Below are 21,761 nucleotides of genomic sequence, written 5' to 3'. Positions count from 1 at the left end.
TCCCCCCCATGGGGGTCAAAAGATACTTAGTATATGATTGTGACTGGAAAAATAGGGGATAGACATCAGGTATTGGCAGTTTTTCCATTTTCATTTTTGTGTGAATTTTTAATATAAAATGCAGGGATGTGCAGCATTAATGTGAGTCAGCATGTTTCAGTGAACAAGTTTCAGCAGTATAACTTCATAACAATTATAAATAAACCTGTTAAATTTTTCTGGACGATGCCAGCATTTGGATTTTTTTTTAAACAAGTAAATTTCTTATTGATGGCAAAAAAAAAAAAAAAGAAAGAAAGAAAAAGAAATAGCAGGAGGGTGATCTATGAATACATCAACAAAATCTTGCAATGAAGTTGTTTGAAAATAAATGCTTTGTCAATTTTCAAGGGGATGGGGAGTCAAAAAATGGTGAAGTTTATCTCCTACTCAGTGGGATGAGGAATGCAAACTTCAGTCGTATTCTGCAATTATCTATTTTTTCAAACTATTCTGCTCTCATTAATCATTCTGTCACTTGGAAGCATTTCATGCTCTAAAAATACCTGTGATTTTTTTTTCTCACGGTATTATAAAAATTTATATAAAGTGAAGTAAAGGCCTGAAACATCATTAATGGAAATATATACATATATTGAAGTGTAGAAAAAGCAATTAGACTTACAGCAGAATACTTAACACAATAACTGATGCCACACATTGACAGCAGGGCTGTGAGAGGGGATGGGCCTCTGCTTTGTTACTTGCAATTTATTACACAGACTCAGACCATCTACCACGGGCCCAGCGTGTGTAATAATAAAAAGGAATAACAAGAGCAGCTAATGTTTACCGAATGCCCACAGTGTGCTCAGCACTGTGCTATGCATAAATACATGACCTTTTCATTTTATTTAATGTGTGCATTTCTCCAGGGAGGCCAGGGCTCTGTTATTATCCCCATTTTTCAGAAGAGGAAAATGAAGTCAAGTAACTCAAGGCTTATTGAAATCAAGAGAGGAAGTGGCAAAAATTGTATGAGACTCATCAATGGGCTTAAGCCATTTGCCACCTGCCCCTATATAGCACATCCAATCTCCATGTTGCTTTTCTGTCATTTGTTATCCCCCCTTCCAGGTGGCCCCTGGTATTCATTTTTGCCTTATTGCAAAGGCTTAGTCGTTTTTTTTTGTTTGTTTGAGAGAAAGGAACCAACTGAACACACAAAGAGGTTTGCCTCAGAGCCCAGACTCATGAAGGATGGCGCTGCCAGTTGCCCTTCAGCTGGCAAGCACCTCTGACTCCACGTAGCATGGGAGAGAGATGGAAATGGACATGAAAACACTTCTGGTGCCATGCACTGGACACTAGCTTCTCTCATTTATTTCCCACAGTTACCCTATGAAGTAGCGAAATGATTGTCATCTGTATTTTATAAATGAGAAAACTAATGCCCTAAAAATTTGAGTGATTTTTTCTCCGGTGATACAGCTAGTGGGTTGACAGCTAATGAGTTGGAATTCCCTTCTCAGTTGCTCTGGCTTTGTGGCTCCTGCTCTTTCCACAGTACCATTCAGACTCTTTAAGGCTTTTAGGAGGCTCCCCATAATTGTTTGATAAGACCTCATAGAATGGCACCTGCTAGATTGCAAACTTGGCCTAGCCGAAAGCAAAGCCTCTCTTGCGATCCACTTGAACAGAACTCCCTCATTTGGAGGTCACACCATAGCAAAGTTTGCTGTAGCCATCTATTGAACTATAAACCATGAGTCTGACTCCTTCTTTCAAATGCATACTTCACGCAGCCTTCTTGCTGAGGAGCTGCCAACAATTACCACTATCTGGACAGTGAGCCTTCCGTGATCACTGCCCTCCATGGCCCCAGTACTGTACGGTAGGATCCTTGGTTATTCATTCTCACTGCTCCTTCAGAGTACTTATCTTAGTGTGTAATTATATATTCATTATAGTGATTATTTACTTAATGGCCACCACCAGCTTGTTAAGCTCCATAAAGGCAGGGTCGATGCCTGTCTTTTGTATTCCAAGCACCTAGAGCAGTGCTCAATAAGCATTTGATGATTGAATGAATGCTTTCCCTTCCAAAAATCAGATGTCTATTTATCTGGCCCTAAAAAAAATATGCAGAGGCTGTCTGTGCCTTGCATGAATAGGTTGGACTGTTGTAAAGCCATTTGTTTGTTAGATACATGAAGGGTAGAAAGAGCTGTCTCTAGCTCTGCTGCTCTGGACTTAGAGGCCTTAAATTTCCCTGAAAGTAGAGATGAGCTCAGCTTACCTCTTTCTGGTGGTATTTGATTGCCACCTTCAACTTGGCCAGGTCGTGGTACTTTTGAGGGTCAAGCTCTTCGCTGTGATCATCTCGATGGTTGAGGATGATCTCCAGTTCCCGGGAGCTCCGAGCTTGGTCCAGCAGGTCTTTGGCAAAGAGCTTGCACTGCTGGGAGAGCTCCTCATACTCGGCCTTGAACTCATTCTCCACCTTGCTGAGCTCCTTGAGCTCCCAGCCCAGGCGGAAGGCGGTTAGGATGGGGTCCTCACTTGATAAGGCAATGAGTGAGGGGCTTGCCAGAGCCTTATAGATGTTCAGTCGGGAGCGGGAGTGGCGCAGGCTGTCTACCTCTGAACTAGACACACATTCCATGCAGTTGCAGCGGATCTGGTGGGGCCGTGGGATAGTGACTCGTTTTTGGACAAGCAATTTGATGATTTCATAATTGTTAGTGTGGGCAGCCAGCATGATGGGAGTGATGTCTGGTGTGAACTCAGAGAACTGGGTGTCCATCATCAAAGTGGGGACCTAGGCACAAGAAATGAGAAGCATAGAAGGGCAGAATTAAAGTTGGGAGAGAGAAGGAGCATAGGGCCTATCAAATGTCAGCAATTCAGGAATTAAAGTCTCCATTCTCTTGTCAATTCTCCTTGCCTCTTCCCTTATAGCTAACATTTGTAGAATGCTGAATGTGTACCAGGCACTATTCTAAGTGCTTTACATCTTTACTCAGTTAATCTCTACAACACTGTGAGGGAAAAATATTCTCCCCATACGAAGAAGCTGAGACACAGAAAGGTTACAAAACATACCTAGGTTTACACAATTCTTAGTAGCAGAGCCAAGATTCAAGCCTAGGCAATGTGTTTCTGTGAGAGAGAAATCCTCAACCCTGACAAGAGTGCAGCCATTTTTAGGAACAGCTGGTGAGAAAAAGCAGGCCCGAAACCAAACCTTAGGATAACAACAAAGCTCCTGCCCACCCCCTGGAATGCTTCAGGGCCATTCATTGTTCCTGGGAAACAACAGAACAGTTAACTTTTACTCTGGCCCCGGCTGGTGGCCAGTTAAGGAAGTAACTCCTAGATTTGCCCTTAGTGCAAAAATTAGTCCCTCTGTAGAAAGGGATGAATACCTCTGGGAACACCCCTCCCACATTTCAACACTACTGATAATGGAGGATAAAAGGCTTCTGAAATTGTATGAAAGCTGACCTGGATCCTGGTCAGACTCCACTCAGCTCTTTTTCTCTCTGTTCTCTGCTAATAGAGCCTTTCAAATCCCTGGACTGGCCTTCTCTCCTTACAGATTTTTCCCCCTGACTCTACTCCTGTACCCCTCAGTTTCTAGAGCTTGGCTCTTAAGTTAGTCAATGACGACACGTCCAAGTCTGTCTGAGACATAATGAGGGATATGCAAAAGGGCATTTTTTCCTGACCTTCCGGGGCTTGGTTGGGTAGATCAAACTTACATAAAATTGGTAATAGTACATAGCAGTAGCTGCTCAGTTTCAAATGAGCAGTAGAAACTGCAGGAGTATTTGTTTGAAAGGCTAAAGACAACCAGTGATCTTAAAGACCAGGTCACTAAATCGAGGCTGGGGGGAGGGGCTGAAGAGAAAATTCCCTCCAGTGGTTATATTGACTTTGTATGTGTATAGAACTTCAGGGGAGACCAAAGACCAAGGCCAGATAGGATTCATCCAACTTCCTGTAGGTCCCAGGAAGGTAGAGAGAATTCGTTATCGTCAGGAGGAAGTACTGTACTCTGTAAATGAGAACTTCTAGGCTTGGGAAAGGGTTACTAAATAGTAAAAGAACTTTTTTTTTTTTTATTTGTTTTGTTTTTTTTTTTGTAGAGACAGAGTCTCACTGTACCGCCCTCGGGTAGAGTGCCGTGGCGTCACACGGCTCACAGCAACCTCTAGCTCTTGGGCTTCAGCGATTCTCTTGCCTCAGCCTCCCGAGCAGCTGGGACTACAGGCGCCTGCCACAACGCCTGGCTATTTTTTGTTGTTGTTGTTGCAGTTTGGCCGAGGCTGGGTTTGAACCCGCCACCCTCGGCATATGGGGCCGGCACACTACTCACTGAGCCACAGGCGCCGCCCAGTAAAAGAACTTTTGATAGAACTTCTAAGTCTGTGATATAATGTTTGGTGTAAATAGCAGATATAAGTAAAAAGTGTGTGATTCCTCAGGTATTCAGGTGAGTTTATATAACTTGATCAATGCATAAAAACATCTCTCAACTTGAATATGTGTATTTTGGGAGCCAGTCTGTTCACAAGCCAATAGGGAAACTGAGGCAGCACAGGAGACTCGCAGAAGAGTCTAAATGTTGTAGGATCTAGAGCTAGAGAATGGGGAGGACTGAAGTAGTCAGAGGAAGCTTTATTTATTTTTTATTCAGAGTTTGGCCTGAGTATTCAAAGCATGGATAGAATTTAAGAAGATTGGGAAATACTGATATTATTAAGTGTTTTAGAGGAAAACAACAGTTCCAAATATTCTTTTTAGTTTTCATTTTATTTATTTTGTTGAGACAAAGTTTCACTTTGTTGCCTTCAGTAGAGTGTCGTGGTGTCATAGTGTTGCAGGGTTCCCCAGCCTTGTCCATTCAAGACTGGACAAGGGATCCCAGTTTTCCTAGGCCTGGGCAATTGCATGAAACGAACGCTCTGACATTTTGCCTTAAGCTGGAGGAACTGCATTCATTCATTTGTCAATAACGCTCATTAACACCAAGTCCTGGCCAAATGTAATTCTCAAGACCTTATACTCCTAGACAAAGGACCCATGTGGAGACTTCCCACTTGGGTATTTCCCCCTGCCTGCATCTCTGGGGCTTTCTAGGCCTTCTGTTCAGAAGCTCTGATGCTTGTTACTCCTTCTGTATTCCTTTCTAATAAATCCTATCTTACCACTGATCTATGGTCTGTGGGTTCATTCTTTCAATCCCCCAAGACCAAGAATTTATTGAAAGAAATTCCAGTAACAATAGCTCACAGTAACCTCAAACTCTTGAGCTTGAGCTATCCTCTTGTGTCAGCTTCCCAAGTAGCTGTGACTACAGGCTCCCGTCACAACCCTGGGCTATTTTTTATTTATTTTTATTTTTTTTTGGTGGGTTTTTGGCCAGGGCTGGGTTTGAACCCACCACCTCCGGCATATGGGACCGGCGCCCTACTCCTTGAGCCACAGGTGCCTCCCGCTAGGCTATTTTTTAGAGACGGGGTCTTGCTTTTGCTCAGGCTGTTCTCAAACTCATGAGCTCAAGCAATCTACCACCTCAGCCTCCCAGAGTGCTGGATTACAGGTGTGAGCCACCACGCCTGGCCCCAAATATTCTTTTTAACTTGCAGAACAGAACACGGACAATTGAGATTCTCATAGAATAGACAAACAAGGTTTTAATCAATAGTTTCTTTTCACACTCAAAAATTAAAAAAAAAAAACAAAAACCTGCAGTTACTGGCAAACTGACAAAAGGATGAGTGACTGTTTTTCAACATCTTTGCCTCCCTCCCACCTGGCACGAGGGATTCCCAAACAGGGAGGGAAGCGGCCAGAAAATGGAGAGTGAGAATGGTGGAGAAGGAGGGGTTTGCAAGAAACAACTTTCCTTCAGAGGGTGGTTGCATCAGCCTCTGAAAGGTGGCTGCACATTGGTCATCAATTGCTGGAATGGAGCAGCAAGTAAACATTGTTAAACATTTAGAGGGAGCAGCTACGAATCAGACAGCAGGAAGTGAGCAACTGGCTCATAAAGTAAATTGGACACGGGAAAGAATAATCTCAGAAATTAACATAAACCTACAGGCGAGGGAAGAAGTAGGTCTGAGTGGGCCTGGAAATGAACATAAACATTATTGGCATAAAGCCTCGTGTTGGGAGAGATGGTAAGTAAGCCATTTGTTACAGTCTGCCCAGGAAGGGGAGAGATGGGATCTGGGAAATTTGCCCTTGGTCTAGGCGGGGGCATTCCTCACGCTGTCAGGATCTAAAGGTCTTGGGGACGAGGAAGGAAGAGGGAGTAGGTATCCCGCAGCTCAGGGTTCCCTGGGTTGGGTGGAGGTATGGGACTGCTTCCTTCCATGCTGCTCCTCTTGCTCTCTCTCTCCCCTCCCTCGCTTCTTCTACTTTATGAACTCGTTTCCTTTCTTTTCTTCCATGTCAATGCTGCCAGTCCTGTCCAAGATACACAGGAATACCCACAAGTGTTGCGTAGCCCCACTTGTTTCATGGAGCAAAAAGGTTGCTGTTTATGCCTAAATAGGAAATACTTTCTGCAGCCATTCAAAGCTGGATGGGGGAACCCCAGTTCTCCTAGGCTTGGGCAAGTTCATGAAGGGAACACCTTGTCCTTTGCCCTGAGCTGGAGGGACTGCATTCATTCCTTTGCCAATAACACTTATTAATGTTGAAAATGTGTTTCTATTTGCCAAGTCCTGGCCAAATGTAATTCTCAAGATCTAATACCCCTAGATAAAGAGCCCAGGTAGAGACTCCACAGTTAACTAGCTCTTTTCCCCTGCCAGAAGCTCTGGTGCCTTTTTACTTCTTCTGTATTTCTTTGTAAATTCTAATAAAAATCCCGTTTTGCCACTGATCTGTGGTCTATGGGTTCATTCTTTGAATCCCCGAGATCAAGGACCTACTGAAGAGCGAAATTCCAATATGATACTTGGGGGTGTTGTCCGGGATTGAAGATCTGTGGTAAGTAATGGGATCACTTCCCTCTATCCTGTTTTTCTCCATAATCATGATAATGGAGACTAATAATTTGGATGCCCATTTGCCCCTAAACAGTGGTTCTCAACCTTCCTAATGCCACAGCCCTTTAATACAGTTCCTGTGGGTCGCGACCCACAGGTTGAGAACTGTAGCCCTAAAAGCTCATAGTGCAGCTGCTGACCTCCAGGTCACAGGCAAGAGGCTGTTGGGGAATGAATTCTCTAATTCCCCTTGGCTCCAAAAAAGGAGCTGAAGGGAATGTTAGAAGGCTTTTGAAACTGTTCTGTATTCACTCCTTTTCTCTGTTCGAGCCCAGCAAAGAAGTAGCACCCAGAAGTTCACCCCCACCCCACAATGGTTCTGACCCCAGGGCACTGGAGGGCCTTCTGAAAAACATGCTCTCCCAGCTCTTACTATCTTCTCTTCTCTTCCATGGTCCCAAACTTTTCCTACTTATCTCTACAGACCCCTGTGTGTGTGTGTCTCTCTCTCTCTTTGTGGTTTACATGCTTTGTTTGAACGTTCTAAAAGGTTTACTTTTTATACCAGTTAAGTTTGTATGGGATCATTCTGGTATTTTTCAGACTTTGTAAGTGTGCTTCAGATGTTGTAGGTGTATTATAAGGTCGTTTTTAATGCCTTTCATTGCAAAATTAAATTCAATTCACTCTCTGTATATTTGAGAAAAAAAGCTGAACCATGGGCGGCGCCTGTGGCTCAAAGGAGTAGGGCAATGGCCCCATATGCCGGAGGTGGCAGGTTCAAACCCAGCCCCGGCCAAAAAAAAAAAAAAAAAAAAGCTGAACCATGTTAACTAGAAGTCAGCTCCAAACAAAGAGCAAAATAAACGGAAGCCCAGGGCAACTCCCCAAGGCAAAAATGGCCCTAAACCCTCGGCTACAGTTCAGTCTCTTGAAAATGAAGAAAGGCAAGGAAAATGACCCCGGCTATTTGATTTTTTCTGGTGTATTAGCGTTAATGGAAGGGTTCAAAGTCATTCTGGATTTCTCTAAGACTTCACCTAGCTGTAGCTGGTTCTAATGCAAAAATTTTAGAGTGTTTCTCAACCCTGAGTTTAATTGTTGTTACCTTGCTAACATTTGGGGGGAAAAAAAGGAGGTTAGAAAACCTAGCATTTAAGATCTGCTTGTGATAGAAAGCCCATTTTCCTTTGTTACTGGGAATTTAGAAGAAGCTTGTAAAATTATAAAGGGTTAAATGTGCAAACACCACACAGCCATTTTCTCCAGGGCGGGGCTCATCCCTACTTTGATTGATACTCTGGGGCAGGTGCAGAAAGGGGCAGAACTTGCATCAGGTGGGACCAGGCTCCCAGATACCCGATTTCTTGGGCTGTGTTGCCGGCAAGTTATAAGCACAGGAGAGCCAGCAGGTACTAAGCCCTACACTGGTAAGAGTGGCTAATTCTAGACAAGCGCAGGGGCTGTGGAGGCCACTCTCCTCAGAGATTCTTCCCAAAGTATTGGAAGGACGCTTCCTTTAGTTTAGCTGGAAGGCTTCTTGGGTTGGTCAGAGGACACTTTGACAATCCTGGAATACAGGGTGGGTTTGATTACAATGCTGGACGTTTGTTCTTTCCCACAGATGGGTAACACATTCTCTCACCAAGAGAACACCTCGCTGGGCTATATTCTGAAGAACTGGGACATGTTTGATCCCCAGACACTGAAAAAAGAATGCATGGTTCTCTTTTGGACCCAGGCCTGGCCTCAGTATCAACTCTCCACTGGTGAACAATGGCCCCCAGAGGGTGCTCTAAATTATGATTCCATTTTTTAATTAGATACTTTTTGTAAAGAAGGAAAATGAAGTGCCCTACGTGCAAGCTTTCTTTTTCCTCAGGGACAACTCCCAACTGTGTAAGACCTGTCAGATAGATTCAGCTCTCCTGGCTGTAGTAACTTCCCCAAATGGTCAGGGATTCCCGAGAGAGACGCTGTCACCACCTAGTTCAAACCCACCATCTACTTCTCCCGCACCTTCGTCCGTGTGTTCAGAAAACCCCAGGAGGGAGGCTGTACCAAGAGTTTTTTTCTGGTCCTACTGGGACCCCCCAGAAAGCAACCATATCCTTGTTTGTGTCCCTTGGCTTAGACTGTGGGTGGGAAGAGGGGAAGTGTGCGAGTATTCATTCCATTTTCTCTGACAGATTTAAAACAAATGAAGGTTGATTTAGGAAAAATTTCTGATGACCCTGATAGGGACACATGTTCTCCAAGGGTTAGGACAAAGCTTTGACCTCTCTTGGAGAAATGTAATGCTACTACTAGATCAAATTTTAATGAAAAAAAAAACAACAACGAAGTTTTAGATGAAGCTAGAAAGTGGGGTGATTAGTGGTTCATGACCAATACTGATGACAATATGTCTTCTGAAGAAAAGGACAGATACCCCTCGGGAACACAGGCAGTTCCCTTTGAGGATCCCGAATGGGACCCTGAGAAATAAGGTGACTGGTGGCATGAACATTTTCTAACATGTATCCTGGAAGGTTTGTGTCGATCCAAGAAAAAGCCTATGAACTATTCTATCTACTATTTACCAGGAGCAAAATGAGAGTCCCTCAGCTTTTCTTGAGCTGCTTAGGGAGGCGGCGAGAAAACACACGTTAATGCCCGACTGACTCCTTAGAGGGTCAAATTATTTTAAAAGATAAATTTATCATTCACGTGGCCCCAGATATTTGAAGAAAACTCCAGAAATTGGCTCTAGGCCTAGATCATAACTTGGAGAATCTTCTTAAAATGGCTATTGTGGTCTTTTATAATCAAGATCAGGAGGAAGAGGAGAAAAAAGAGAGAAGGGATAGAAAAAAAAATAACAGCTCTAGTAATGGCACTTCGACAAACGGGCACCATTCAGGGGCAGAGGGAAGCCAGAAGAGCTAAGAACAAGTGCTTCCACTGTGGTCAGACTGGTCGCTTCAGGAAAGACTGCCCCCAGCAGCATCATTGGCTGGGCAAGCCACCTGGCCCCTGTCCAGAATGCAAGGGTGACCACTGGAGGGTAGCCTGTCCTCAGAGGTGAAGGCCTCCTGGGACACTGATCCCGTCAGTGCCCAAACTGGACTGAAGGTGCCCGGGGCAGATTCTCATGGCTCCAGCTTGTGTCATCACCCCTCAAGAGCCCCTAGTCTGCCTCATAGTGGAGGGCCAGGAGACAGAATTTCTTCTGGACACTGGTGCAAACTTTTCTGTACTTCTCTCTAACCTTGGTATTTTATCTCCCAAATCTGTAACTATACAGGGGGTGCCTGGAAAGCTGGTTACCAAATTTTTCTCTCAGCCTTTAAGCTGCAATTGGGGTGACTGATTGTTCCCTTCCTAATCATGCCTGAAAGCCCTGCTCCCCTTTGGGGGAGGGACATACTAACTAAAGCAGGAACAACCATTTATATGAATATGGACAAGAACCTATACTATGCCATCCATCCCTTGTTAGAGACAGAAATTAACCCAGAAGTGTGGGCTACTGAGGGACAGGTGGGAAGAGCAAGATATGCTCAACCAGTCCAAATTAAGTTTAAAAAATCCCACCATCTATCCCAATCAAAAACAATATCCTCTAAAAGCAGATCCTAAGAACGAGCTAATACCCGTAATACAAAATCTAAAGCAACAGAAATTATTATTACCTTGCAATAGTCCATGTAACACTCGTATTGTAGGAGTGTCAAAGCCAAACAGAACTTGGAGAGTAGTCCAAGACCTCCACATTATAAATGAAACAGTCATTCCTCTCCATCCTGTAGTTCCCAGTCCATATACTTTATTGTCCCATATCCCTGAAAAGGCTGCCTATTTCACAGTCCTAGACTTAAAAGATTCCTTTCTACGCATTCCTCTTCATGAGAATTCCCAATACCTTTTTGCTTTTGAAAACCCCTCTGACTCTAACACCCAACTCACATGGACTGTGTTACCCCAGGGATTTAGGGACAGCCTTCACTTGTTTGTACAAGCCTTAGCCCAAGACTTGAGTCGTTTCTCATATCCTGCAGCAACTCTTATTGTGTATGTAGATGACATTCTTTTGGGAGCACCAGATGCAGAGGAACGCCACAAAGCTACCCAAGTTCTATTAAACTTTCTAGCTGACTGTGGATGCAAAGTTTCCAAGGCTAAAGCCCAATTATGTGTGCCTGAAGTTCACCATTTGGGTCTCCAACTTTCACAGGGAAAGAGAGCCTTTGCAAAGAAAGAATAGAACCAATATTGGCTCACCCTAAACCTCGAACTCTCAGACAGCGTTGAGGCTTCTTAAGAATTACAGGCTTTTGCAGACTCCGGATTTCTGGATATAGGGAAATAGCTAGACCACTCTATTGTTTAATTAAAATGCTCAAAAAGGAGTGCCTGGTCGCTCTAGAATGGGAACTATAGAACAGATAGTAAGGACTTGTGATGTATGTCAGAGAAACGATTACCATCTAGCTTCCCCAGGTATACAAAACAAGGTAAATATCCAGGTGAAGATTGGCAAATATATTTTACTCATCTCCCTAAGGTACATGGTATACAATATTTGCTAGTATTTGTAGAAACCTTTGCTAACTGTGTTGAGCCTTCCCTTGCAGGACCGAAAAGGCCCAGGAAGTTGTAAAGGCTTTAGTACGTGAGATTATCCCCAGGTTTGGACTCCCTTGGACTTTGCAAAGTGCTAATGGGCCAGCCTTCAAAGCAGCTGTTACATGGGGAATATATAAAACCCTGGGCATGAAATATCATCTACACTGTTCTTGGAGGCCCCAATCCTCTGGGAAAATAGAAAAAAATGAATGATAAAATCAAAGGACAGTTATGAAAACTCAAGGGACTCATCTCTCTTGAACTAAATTACTTTCCATTGTTCCCCTTAGAATAAGAAATTTACCTCAGAAACTTGGTTTAGCTCATTTGAATTATTATATGGAAGAGCCTTTTTAACTAACGATTTATTATTAGATCAAGAAACTACAGAATTAGTAAAACATATTACTTCTTTAGCCAAATTTCAACAAATCCTTAACCCCCCCCCCAACTACATTTTCACATTCAACGCTAAAAGAGCTTTTCTCTCTGGGGCGGCGCCTGTGGCTCAAAGGAGTAAGGTGCTGGCCCCATATGCCGGAGGTGGTGGGTTCAAACCCAGCCCTGGCCAAAAACTGCAAATAAAAAGAAAAAGCTTTTCTCTCCTGGAGATCTAGTCATGATCAAAACTCTTCCCTCCAATTCACCTTCCCTAACCCCAACTTGGGAAGGTCCCTTTTCTGTTATCTTGTCTTCTACAGCTGTTAAAGTTATGGGAATAGATTCCTGGATACATCATTCACGAGTAAAATCCGGGAACCCACCACCTCCTACAGAAGCAGACCATGAACAGAGACTCAACCACAGCCCACCTACGCTTGTGAGCCTAAAAAAACATTTAAAGTTATTGTTTAGAAACCAGCAAGGAAAGTGTTATTATAATTTTCTCTTGAAATCACTGACTTTGTTATTTCCAACCTGACACCAATAGCATGTGATTAACCCCCTCCCCTCACTGTTCTACCCTTACCTTTTAATATGCTAACCAGATTTATGTCTTGCAGAGACCATGTCATCAGGCCACAAACAGTAAAGATGATTCCAGTCCAAGACCTGATTCTATTACGGACACCTGGATCGCCCTCCCTCTGGAGAAACCCTAACTGTCCCCTTCTGTCATCACCTGGTCCAGAAGGAAGCAGTTAGATTGAGTCGTTGTCCTTTTTCCCTAACAGCAGTTAGAGTTTCTACTTGGAGAGGGAGGATTGATACAGGGTTCCTGCCCCATTCAAAGCTGGACAGGGAACCCCAGTTTTCCTAGGCTTGGGCAAGTTCATGAAGGGAACACCCTGACCTTTTGCCCTGAGCTGGAGGGACTGTATTCATTCCTTTGTGAATAACACTCCTTAACGAAAAACGTGTTTCTATTTGCCAAGTCCTAATTCTCAAGACCTAATCCCTCGATAAAGAGCCCATGCAGAGACTCCCCAGTTAGTTCTTTTTCCCTGCCAGAAGCTCTGGCCCATTTTTACTTCTTCTGTATTCCTTTCTAACTTCTAATCAAAATCCTGTCTTGTTGCTGATCTGTGGTCTGTGGGTTCATTCTTCAAATCTCTTAGACCAAGGACCTACTGAAGAGCGAAATTCCGGTATCAGCATCAGAGCTCACAGCAATCTCAAACTCTTGGGCTCAAGAGATTCACTTGCCACAGTCTCCCTAGTAGCTGGGACTACAGGTGCCCTCCACAATGCCTGGCTATTTTTTGTTTAGCAGGCCCGGGCTGTGTTCAAACCCACCAGCCTGTGTGCATGTGGCCGGTACCCTAACCACTGAGCTACGGGCACCCAGCCAGAGGAAATCTTTTCAAAAAAGAAAAACTGGTCTTCAGTGACCAACCATGCCCTCCCAGCCAGATTGTTTCTTTTCTTTTTTTTTGCAGTTTTTGGCCAGGGCTGGGTTTGAACCTGCCACCTCCGGCACATGGGGCCAGTGCCCCACTCCTTTGTGCCACAGGCGCCACCCCAGATTGTTTCTTATAGGTTGCCACAACCACCTTATTCATCGTTCTTTGTGTATATATCCTTGCAAAGTCCCCTGTGTGGAATGGTCTTGCCCCATTTCTTTTCCAGTCAAGGGCCATTGCAAGCTCTAGCTTCTTCAATAGGTTCTTGTCCTAACTTTGAGCCCATCCTTTGCTGTTAACCAAATATTGTGGCCATGAGGTTACATCCAATATAATTCCTTTTCTGATGCTGCCTTACATCACTCTTGATTTATTTCACACCTTTATTTCTTGCCTCCTCTATGAGGCTTTGAGCTCCTTGAAGGCAGACCTGTTCTAGCCTGCGCCTGCTTCCCCTATAATATTTAGCACAGTACCAGACACAGCAGGCACTCAGCAAAAGGGAACTTTCTGAATTTTTTTTTTTAAATTCCAAATTAAGAAACTATCTTGTTTACAAATCTGATTCCTACAGTTTGGGTCAATTTGAGCTCATTTCTTTGGGCCTTTCCTGCCCAAGTCCATCTAATAAGGTAGACATCCCAAGAATCTAAGGAGGGGTAGCAGACTGACTCTATAGGGAACTACTGTGAGATCTCAAAAACTTGGAACAGATTCCGCCTGACATTTTCACAATCCTATTGCTTCAAAAATGGAGATTCTAATCCGTAGGTCACAGGTTTCTACTCCTATCCTCTCTGCTTCTCTTCCTCCCTACACCATCCTGTTGCTTTTTGTCTTCCTAGGCTATGCAGGGTCCATGGACTGTCATCAGGACAGCCATGGCAAAGAAAAAGAAAGGTCTAAAATGAAAATCAGATGTTTCTGATAATAATCTGGACTGTACAACATGGTTTATAACAGTGGCCAAACAGGCAACAGAAATGAGGACAGGTGTAGGTATACATGAATAATTTGGCTGAATGAATGGGAGAAAGTAATGAACTGTAAAGCCCCTCTCTAAGGGGGCAGCTGCTGCTCAGCTCCTGCAAATTGTCACCATAAATACAAATGAAGCTGGCTGGGCATGGTGGCTCACACCTGTAATCCTAACACTCTGGGAGGCCAAGGCGGGTGGATAGTTTTGAGCTCACATGTTTGAGACCAGCATGAGTGAAAGTGAGACGCCATCTCTACTAAAAATATTAAAAGAAATGAGGCAAGAGGATGGCTTGACCCCAAGAGTTGGAGGTTGCTATGAGCTATGATGCCACAGCACTCTACCCAGGGTGACAGCTTGAGACTCTATCTCAAAAAAAAAAAAAAAAAAATACAAATGAGGCCGAGTGTTGGAGTTTTTCAAGGGAAATCAGAATTAGGGATTTTTAAAAAGAATCTCTGTTATTAAAATTTTTATTTTATTTATTTATTTATTGAAACAGTTTTTTTTTTTTTTTGTAGAGACAGAGTCTCACTTTATGGCCCTCGGTAGAGTGCCGTGGCATCACACTGCTCATAGTAACCTCCAACTCCTGGGCTTAGGCGATTCTCTTGCCTCAGCCTCCCGAGTAGCTGGGACTGCAGGCGCCCGCCACAACACCCGGCTATTTTTTGTTGCATTTTGGCCGGGGCTGGGTTTGAACCCACCACCCTCAGCATATGGGGCTGGCGCCCTACTCACTGAACCACAGGCGCCGCCCATGTGGCCACTTTCAATATGAAATCATTAAACAGGGAGTTGGGAAAGGCAGCAGACAACTAGGTCTCACCAGCCAGTGTGAGGCAGCTCCAGCACGTCATCAGGTGAGTTGCAGAATAATAAGACTAGTTAAAAGGTAAATCGTCCAGGTGAAGAGATGGCAAGGATGTTAAACTATGGTGTTTCTAGAGATAGACTGGAAAGAATGGATTTAAGACATTCATTGGGTTGGGTACAATGGCTCATGCCTGTAATACCAATGCCTTGGGAGGCCAAGGTGGGAAGATTACTTGAGCTCAGGAGTTTGCTGTTATAGTGAGCTATGATCACACCACTGCACCCCAGACTGGGTGACAGAACAAGACCTTGTTTCAATACAAAAGAAAACAACAACAACAACAACAACAACAAAAACGCCAACATGCATTGGATGTGTCAATTAGGGAGGGAGAAGAAATCCATGATGTCGGGTTTTTGGATTGGAATACCTAGTTGAATGGAGATAGTGAATACAGGAGGAGGTGAAGGTTTAGGATTTTAACAGGTTCCATTTTGCAAAGTCCCTAATTGGAACAACAGCAGGAAATTGTATAACTCTAGCATGAATGTTGAAGAAGTCAGGGCTGAAAATACAGATGTGAGAGTCTTCAGCCAATAATAGTGGTTGAAGCCAAGAGAGCAGATGGGATCTGCCTCTGCCTGCTCCGGCTCTCTCACAGCTGGGCCTGTCCCAAGGGTTCTGTCCTGCCCCAGTTTCCAGAGCAACTGAGGCTTGAGGCAGGAAGCACTTAAGCGGCCTCCATCCCAAATCCCAACTGTTGGGGCTTTGCATTGGGGCACTCTCCTTTAGTTACTTTGTGAATTGCAGCTTCTTCTCTGCCTGTGCTGTTTGGGAACTCTACCTGCATCCCTACTCTGAGACTCTGGCCCACTAGCCTAGGCCTCTTTTAAGAAATGTGGCTGTGAAGGGAAAGAGAGGAGGCTGCAGCTTGATCACCTTGATTGGATGAGGAGCAGGAGCCAAGGAGGGGGGAGAGGTTGCAGACAAGGGAAGGAGAGGGCTTGGGGCTGGAAGGGGCTGCCCCAGGAGACGAGGAGGGACTAACATCCAGAGCAAAGGTGGGGGGTGGTGGAAGCTGATTTGGTCTGGAAGAAGGGTGCCTGATCCTCAGAGACTGGAGGAAAATAGGAGTGAAGTGGAGCTGTCACTAAGTTTGCTGTTGGAGAGGGTTGCAGTCAAAGTGCTTCCCATTTAAAAATGCTGTTTCCTCGTTGAAGTAGGAGGTGAGATCAGATGCTATGAGCGAGAGAGGCAGAAGTTGGAGGGTGTGTGGGAGAGTTGAATATATGGAAGATTTTCAAAGGGGAAAGGAAGAGGAAGCCGACCAAGGCAAAGTAATAGGATGGTCTAGCATTGCTGAAGTCCCAGGTAGATTAGAAGCTATGTATTTGTAATGGCGGTGGTATATACAAGTATGCAGCTTTTTTCTTTTTATCTAGCCGCCTTTACAGTTCAGATGCAGGGATGGAGAATTCAGGATTTTGGATTGATCCAGTGTTGAGGTTTTGCTAGGGGTGATAGGAAGTGGAGGATGAGTAGTTTAGATGATTAAGCATGAGGCCCAGATCAGGTAGGTCAGGGCTCAAAGCCAGGGAGAAAATGGAGGCCTTTGCATGAACTTAACCAGTACTGCCTTCTATGGGTTATCTTTTTCAGTATTTCTGTATAGATTAGGTTCACCGAATTTTACCAATTTCTCAATTATGTCCGTGGACCATTGGAACCTTCTAGGTTGCTGGTTAGCTAATCTCTGAAAAAAAAAAAATCCATACCACTTTGTTAATATTGATAACCATATCTGGAGTTGACCTTGGCAGAGTATATTTACATTTTAATTGGTGGCACCTAGAATATCTTCACCTTGACCAAACGCTGAGTATTTCAAGGAGGAATAAGCTGGGAGGGACATAAGTTTGGGCCTTATATGTTCCACTACAGCTGGCTTCCTAGTCCACTTTCAGGTAGAGTGGACTTCTGCTACTAGTGGCTGCTCTCTGGACATGAGCTTTCTTCTAGCAACTGTCAAGAAAAATGGTGAAAGATTTAGGATTGTGCAAAAAAGAAAACTGGAGATCCTATCTAGTATATTTTCTGGATTATTAGCGCTTTGGATTGTCTGAGTTAGTTCACAACTCTGTAAATTGTAATGCAAATATTTCTTGTCTGGTGCAATGCAATGATTATTGCCTCATGGCTATCATCCACTTTGCATCCATTTGTAAATTAATTTCAGCATTCCTGGTGGACTCTATCACAGGGGAGCAAACTTTTTCTGCAAAAAGGCAGGCAGTATTTGTGGGCCACACAGCTCTGCCATTACAGCACACAAACAACAGGGTTATGCTCGAATAATAAATTATAAACTTTATTTACGAAACAAATGAGAGGCTGGATTTGGCCGCTATGCCATAGTCTCCAGATCCCTGGCCTACTGGTTCCCTTATTAATTATTGAGTTAAATATAATCTTTGACATGTATTCACTTTAAATTTGTATAAGGATTCTGATTTAACCTTTTTTTAAAAAAAATTTCTTAACATCCATTTGTGTTCCAATTGAGATCAGGTGGAAAATTAAGTTTTATTCTCTCTGGTCAAGTTTTGCCTTCCCTTTGAATTCCAAAATCATATGGAATGATCTTGGTCTTCTGGTTAAACACTGTGTTTTTTAAAAAGAAAAAAAAAGATAGAGGGAAGAAAAGGGAGGGAAATCAACAGGCCAGGAAATGAGATTTGGTTCATATTATTTACAGCTGTACTTGTGAAAAAACTTGGTGCATCAACTGACTTGATTAAATTTTAAAATTTGCAATGATGTGGGCTAAGGACATGGCCACTCAAGAAGTTACATTGCCTGCTTCTCCCTGGGGCTTTGCATTCAGGCTTTAATGAGTTTGCTCTTGGATCTTTCCTAGGACTCCTGGTTGAAAAGCTAGAATCCTCAGCTCAGAGCTCATCACATAAAACACTTGCAACCTCCCAAACAAACAAATAAACACAGTGCAGTGAACAGAGTTAGGTAAAGTGAGTTTTTATATTTTCAGCTAAATTTCATGGCCAGAGGACACCACAGAGGAGGAATAGATGATGTTCCTCTCTTCCCACTCTGAGGACTGGCTAAGCTTTTACAATGTTATTGTTCACAGGGGGCCCCAAGGATACGTTTATTTCCATTAACCCCATCACTGGACTCAATCTGCTAATTGGAATTTTTCTGAACCCTATCGTTGCCAGCCTTAGGCGGGCGCCCTTGGTAGAGTTTATCACAGGCTTCTGAAATTAAAGCCCCCATTTGTAATTAAGGAGCAGACCCTTATCAAGAGCTACCCCCTTCAGACCTACAATGCTGTTTCTTCACAGACCCCACCTCTCCGATTGGCACTTCCTCACTCAGCGGGTCTGATAGCATCGTGCTAGAAATGAATCTCTCTGCCTTGTGCTTGGATTTAGCAGAATTGCAATCCTTCCACTGGCTGGCGCCCCTCCTCCCCATCCTAACATGTCAGATAAAAATCAACATTCAACCTTTTCAGCAGCCCAAGGAACTGGTGGGAATATAATTTCATTTCTCTGTATTACTCAGAATACACCGGCATCTCATCACGTCACGTTACCAGCTCCCCTCTCTGCCTGCCTATCAGGTTAGTGTTAGCCAGTAATGGTGAAGGATGAGCTACATGAGGCAGACATTGGCATCAGATGGAGAGTATCTGTTTCCCAGATTTTGGATAAAATAGAACCATCAGAATTAGAATTTGCAGGTGTTATAAATAAAAAAAAAAAAAAAGAATTTGCAGGTGTTGGGACCGGAATCGCTGCTGAGAGACCACCGTGCGCACATATAAAGCAAGGGAGTGTCTTTATTCAAGCATATGCCTGGGTCACTGCACCCTACAGCTTAGCTGCGGAGGGGTGACCTCAAAATGCCCCGGGAGAAGGTTTTTAAAGGCGCATAGGGGAATTCCATCAGGCGTTTGTCGGGAGGGGTTGCCATTGGCTGAGCTGTTGTCTAGGGGTGCTTGGCACCACCTCATACGTCGGAGGTGCCATAGGGTGAGTTTGCCTTAGAAACTTTCTAGGAAGAGATGCCTGTCCACTTCTGATAGGCTGGCCCCACCTGGACTGATGGGCCTTTCTCAGAAGGGGCATTACTGTGGTTTTTCTGGTAATGGAGCTGGCTTCTAAAATGGAGCCTTACTTACAAAATGGAGTCACATTTGGCCTCTTCACTGGCTGGGTCAGGTGGTCCACGCCTGTATTCCTAGCACTTTGGGAGGCTGAGGCAGGTGGATTGCCTGAGCTCACAGGTTCGAGAGCAGCCTGAGCAAGAGTGAGACCCCCCCCATCTCTAAAAATAGCTGGGCGTTGTGGCCGGTGCCTGTAGTCCCAGGTACTTGGGAGGCTGAGGCAGGAGGATGGCTTGAGTCCAAGAGTTTAAGGTGGCATCACAGCACTCTACCTGGGCAACAAAGTGAGACTCTGTCTCAAAAAGAAAAAAAAAAAAAGGATTTGCTGGATCATCTCAGCTGATTCAAGGCCAAGGTGTATATAATTTAGTTTGGAAGACAAAAATGGACAAAACTTATTTGGGGATAACGTCACAGAACCCACTTGGTCTTTTAAAACTGTCAATACTGATAAGTAAAAATCAGGCTCGGTGCCTGTGGCTCAAGCAGCTAAGGTGCCAGCCACATACATCTGAGCTGGCAGGTTCAAATATCAGCCCAGAGCCCACCAAACAATAATGATGGCTACAACCGAAAAAATAGCTAGGCATTGTGGTGGGCACCTGTAGTCCCAGCTACTTGGGAGGCGGAGGCAGGAGACTCGCTTAAGCCCAGGAGTTGGAGGTTGTGTGAGCTGTGATGCCACAGCACTCTACCCAGGACGACAGTTTGAGGCTCTGTCTCAAAAAAAAAAAAAAAAAAAAAAATCCATGATGTATCTAACAATGGCCAGGATTAGCTTGAGGAGCAGGGATAAAAGTAACTAATAGCTACCAGTTAATTGAGCACTTGCCATATGCCTGGCACCATGCTGTAGTATCTCAGTCCTCTATGCTAGAGGCATAATCATTCATCCCCATTTTTCACCTGAAGAAAACTCAGCCCTAGAGAAGCTAAGTGCCTTGCCTAAGGTCACATAGCTGGAAGCAGAAGAGCCAGAGCTTGAATCCAGGCAGTTTGGTCCCAAAGCCTGTACTGTTAACTGCTGTACTGCTTACTTCACTCCCAGCCAGGAAAAGAACAGCAATTTGATTTATTGCATCAATAAACAAATCCTAAAATCATAATACTGGATATACAGACATTTTCTTAAGTATACAGGTTTTGTTGGAGGTTGATTTGCCTTACATTATATGGCATTGTTCAAGGTTTGGCATCCTACAAAACTATGCCTGATCTTTCTTTCTTTCTTTCTTTTTTTTTGCAGTTTTGGCCATGGCTGGGCTTGAACCTGCTACCCCTGGTATATAGGGCCGGCGCCCTACTCCTTGAGCCACAGGCGCTGCCCTATGCCTGATCTTTCATCAGATGGGGGCTCTTAATTTTTCAAAAGATGTAAGTTAAATCTATGAGAAGAAAATACATGGCTAACTCCACAGGTTATGAGAGTTTATAATTGCAGGGGTTCCAGTTGGAGGAAACCTGGAAAGGGATTTTTCTCAAATCTGTACTGATACAAATGGTGAAATGAACCATTCTATATATTTTATTTGCAAAATATGGATTATGAGTGATGGAAGCTGCTGACTTCAAAAAGGGAAAAGATGCCCAAGCAGGAAGAGAATACACTATGAGTGACCTTTGGGGAGCTAGCCCTCTGTGAAGGCATTTTGTATATAGTTAAGCTATGACATTTTCCAGGAAATTGTGCAAATGATGCCATGAGCTGGAAAATAAATCAGTCAGAAGATGTGGGTTATTATTGAGACAGGAAAATGTCAGAAGTGAAGTTCTGATCAGCATGCTTCTAGCATTGCACTGAGGGAAACCTCAACCTGCCAGGGTGAGTGTCCAGTAAGCTTTGCAGGTGACTCTACATTGGAGCTTGGTGCAAATAGCTTTTCAGGGCTCGGCATGCGTCGCTATGTGGTTAGGGTGCTGGCCACATGCACCAGGGCTGGTGGGTTGGAACCTGGCCTGGGCCTGCTAAACAAAAAAGAAAGCTGAGTGTGTGGTGGGCTCCTGTAGTTCCAGCTTCTAGGGAGGCTGAGGCAAGAGAATCACTTGAGCCCAAGAGTTTGAAGTTGCTGTGAGCTGTGACATCACGGCACTCTACTGAGGGTGACATAGTGAGACTCTGTCTAAAAAAAAACAGAACAAAAACAAAAACAAAAAAACAAATAGCTTTTCAGGAAAACCATAGTTCTTGGTTCAATTTTTTTTTTTTGGCCAGGGCTGGGTTTGAACCCGCCACCTCCAGCATATGGGGCTGGCGCTCTACTCCTTTGATCCACAGGCACCGCCCAAATAGATGGATGCTTTTTTTGTGTGTGTGCGTGGCTTTTGGCTGGGGCTGGGT

General features: G+C 44.1%; 1 protein-coding gene across 2 annotated transcripts in view; it reads right to left on the bottom strand.

Annotated features, from left to right (window-relative positions):
• The window catches only part of TRPC5 (transient receptor potential cation channel subfamily C member 5), a 388,947-nt gene that overhangs the window by 183,460 nt on the left and 183,726 nt on the right, over window positions 1-21,761 (bottom strand). For both annotated transcript variants that reach the window (XM_053579726.1, XM_053579725.1), the window contains one exon: window positions 2,279-2,800. In XM_053579726.1, the coding sequence (XP_053435701.1) occupies window positions 2,279-2,800 (522 nt within the window). The remainder of the gene's footprint in view (window positions 1-2,278; window positions 2,801-21,761) is intronic.

This window comes from Nycticebus coucang, chromosome X (genome assembly GCF_027406575.1).
Source record: "Nycticebus coucang isolate mNycCou1 chromosome X, mNycCou1.pri, whole genome shotgun sequence".
NCBI lineage: Eukaryota > Metazoa > Chordata > Mammalia > Primates > Lorisidae > Nycticebus > Nycticebus coucang.
Note: the sequence above shows the minus strand (reverse complement) of the source record. Positions and strands in the feature narration are given on the sequence as shown.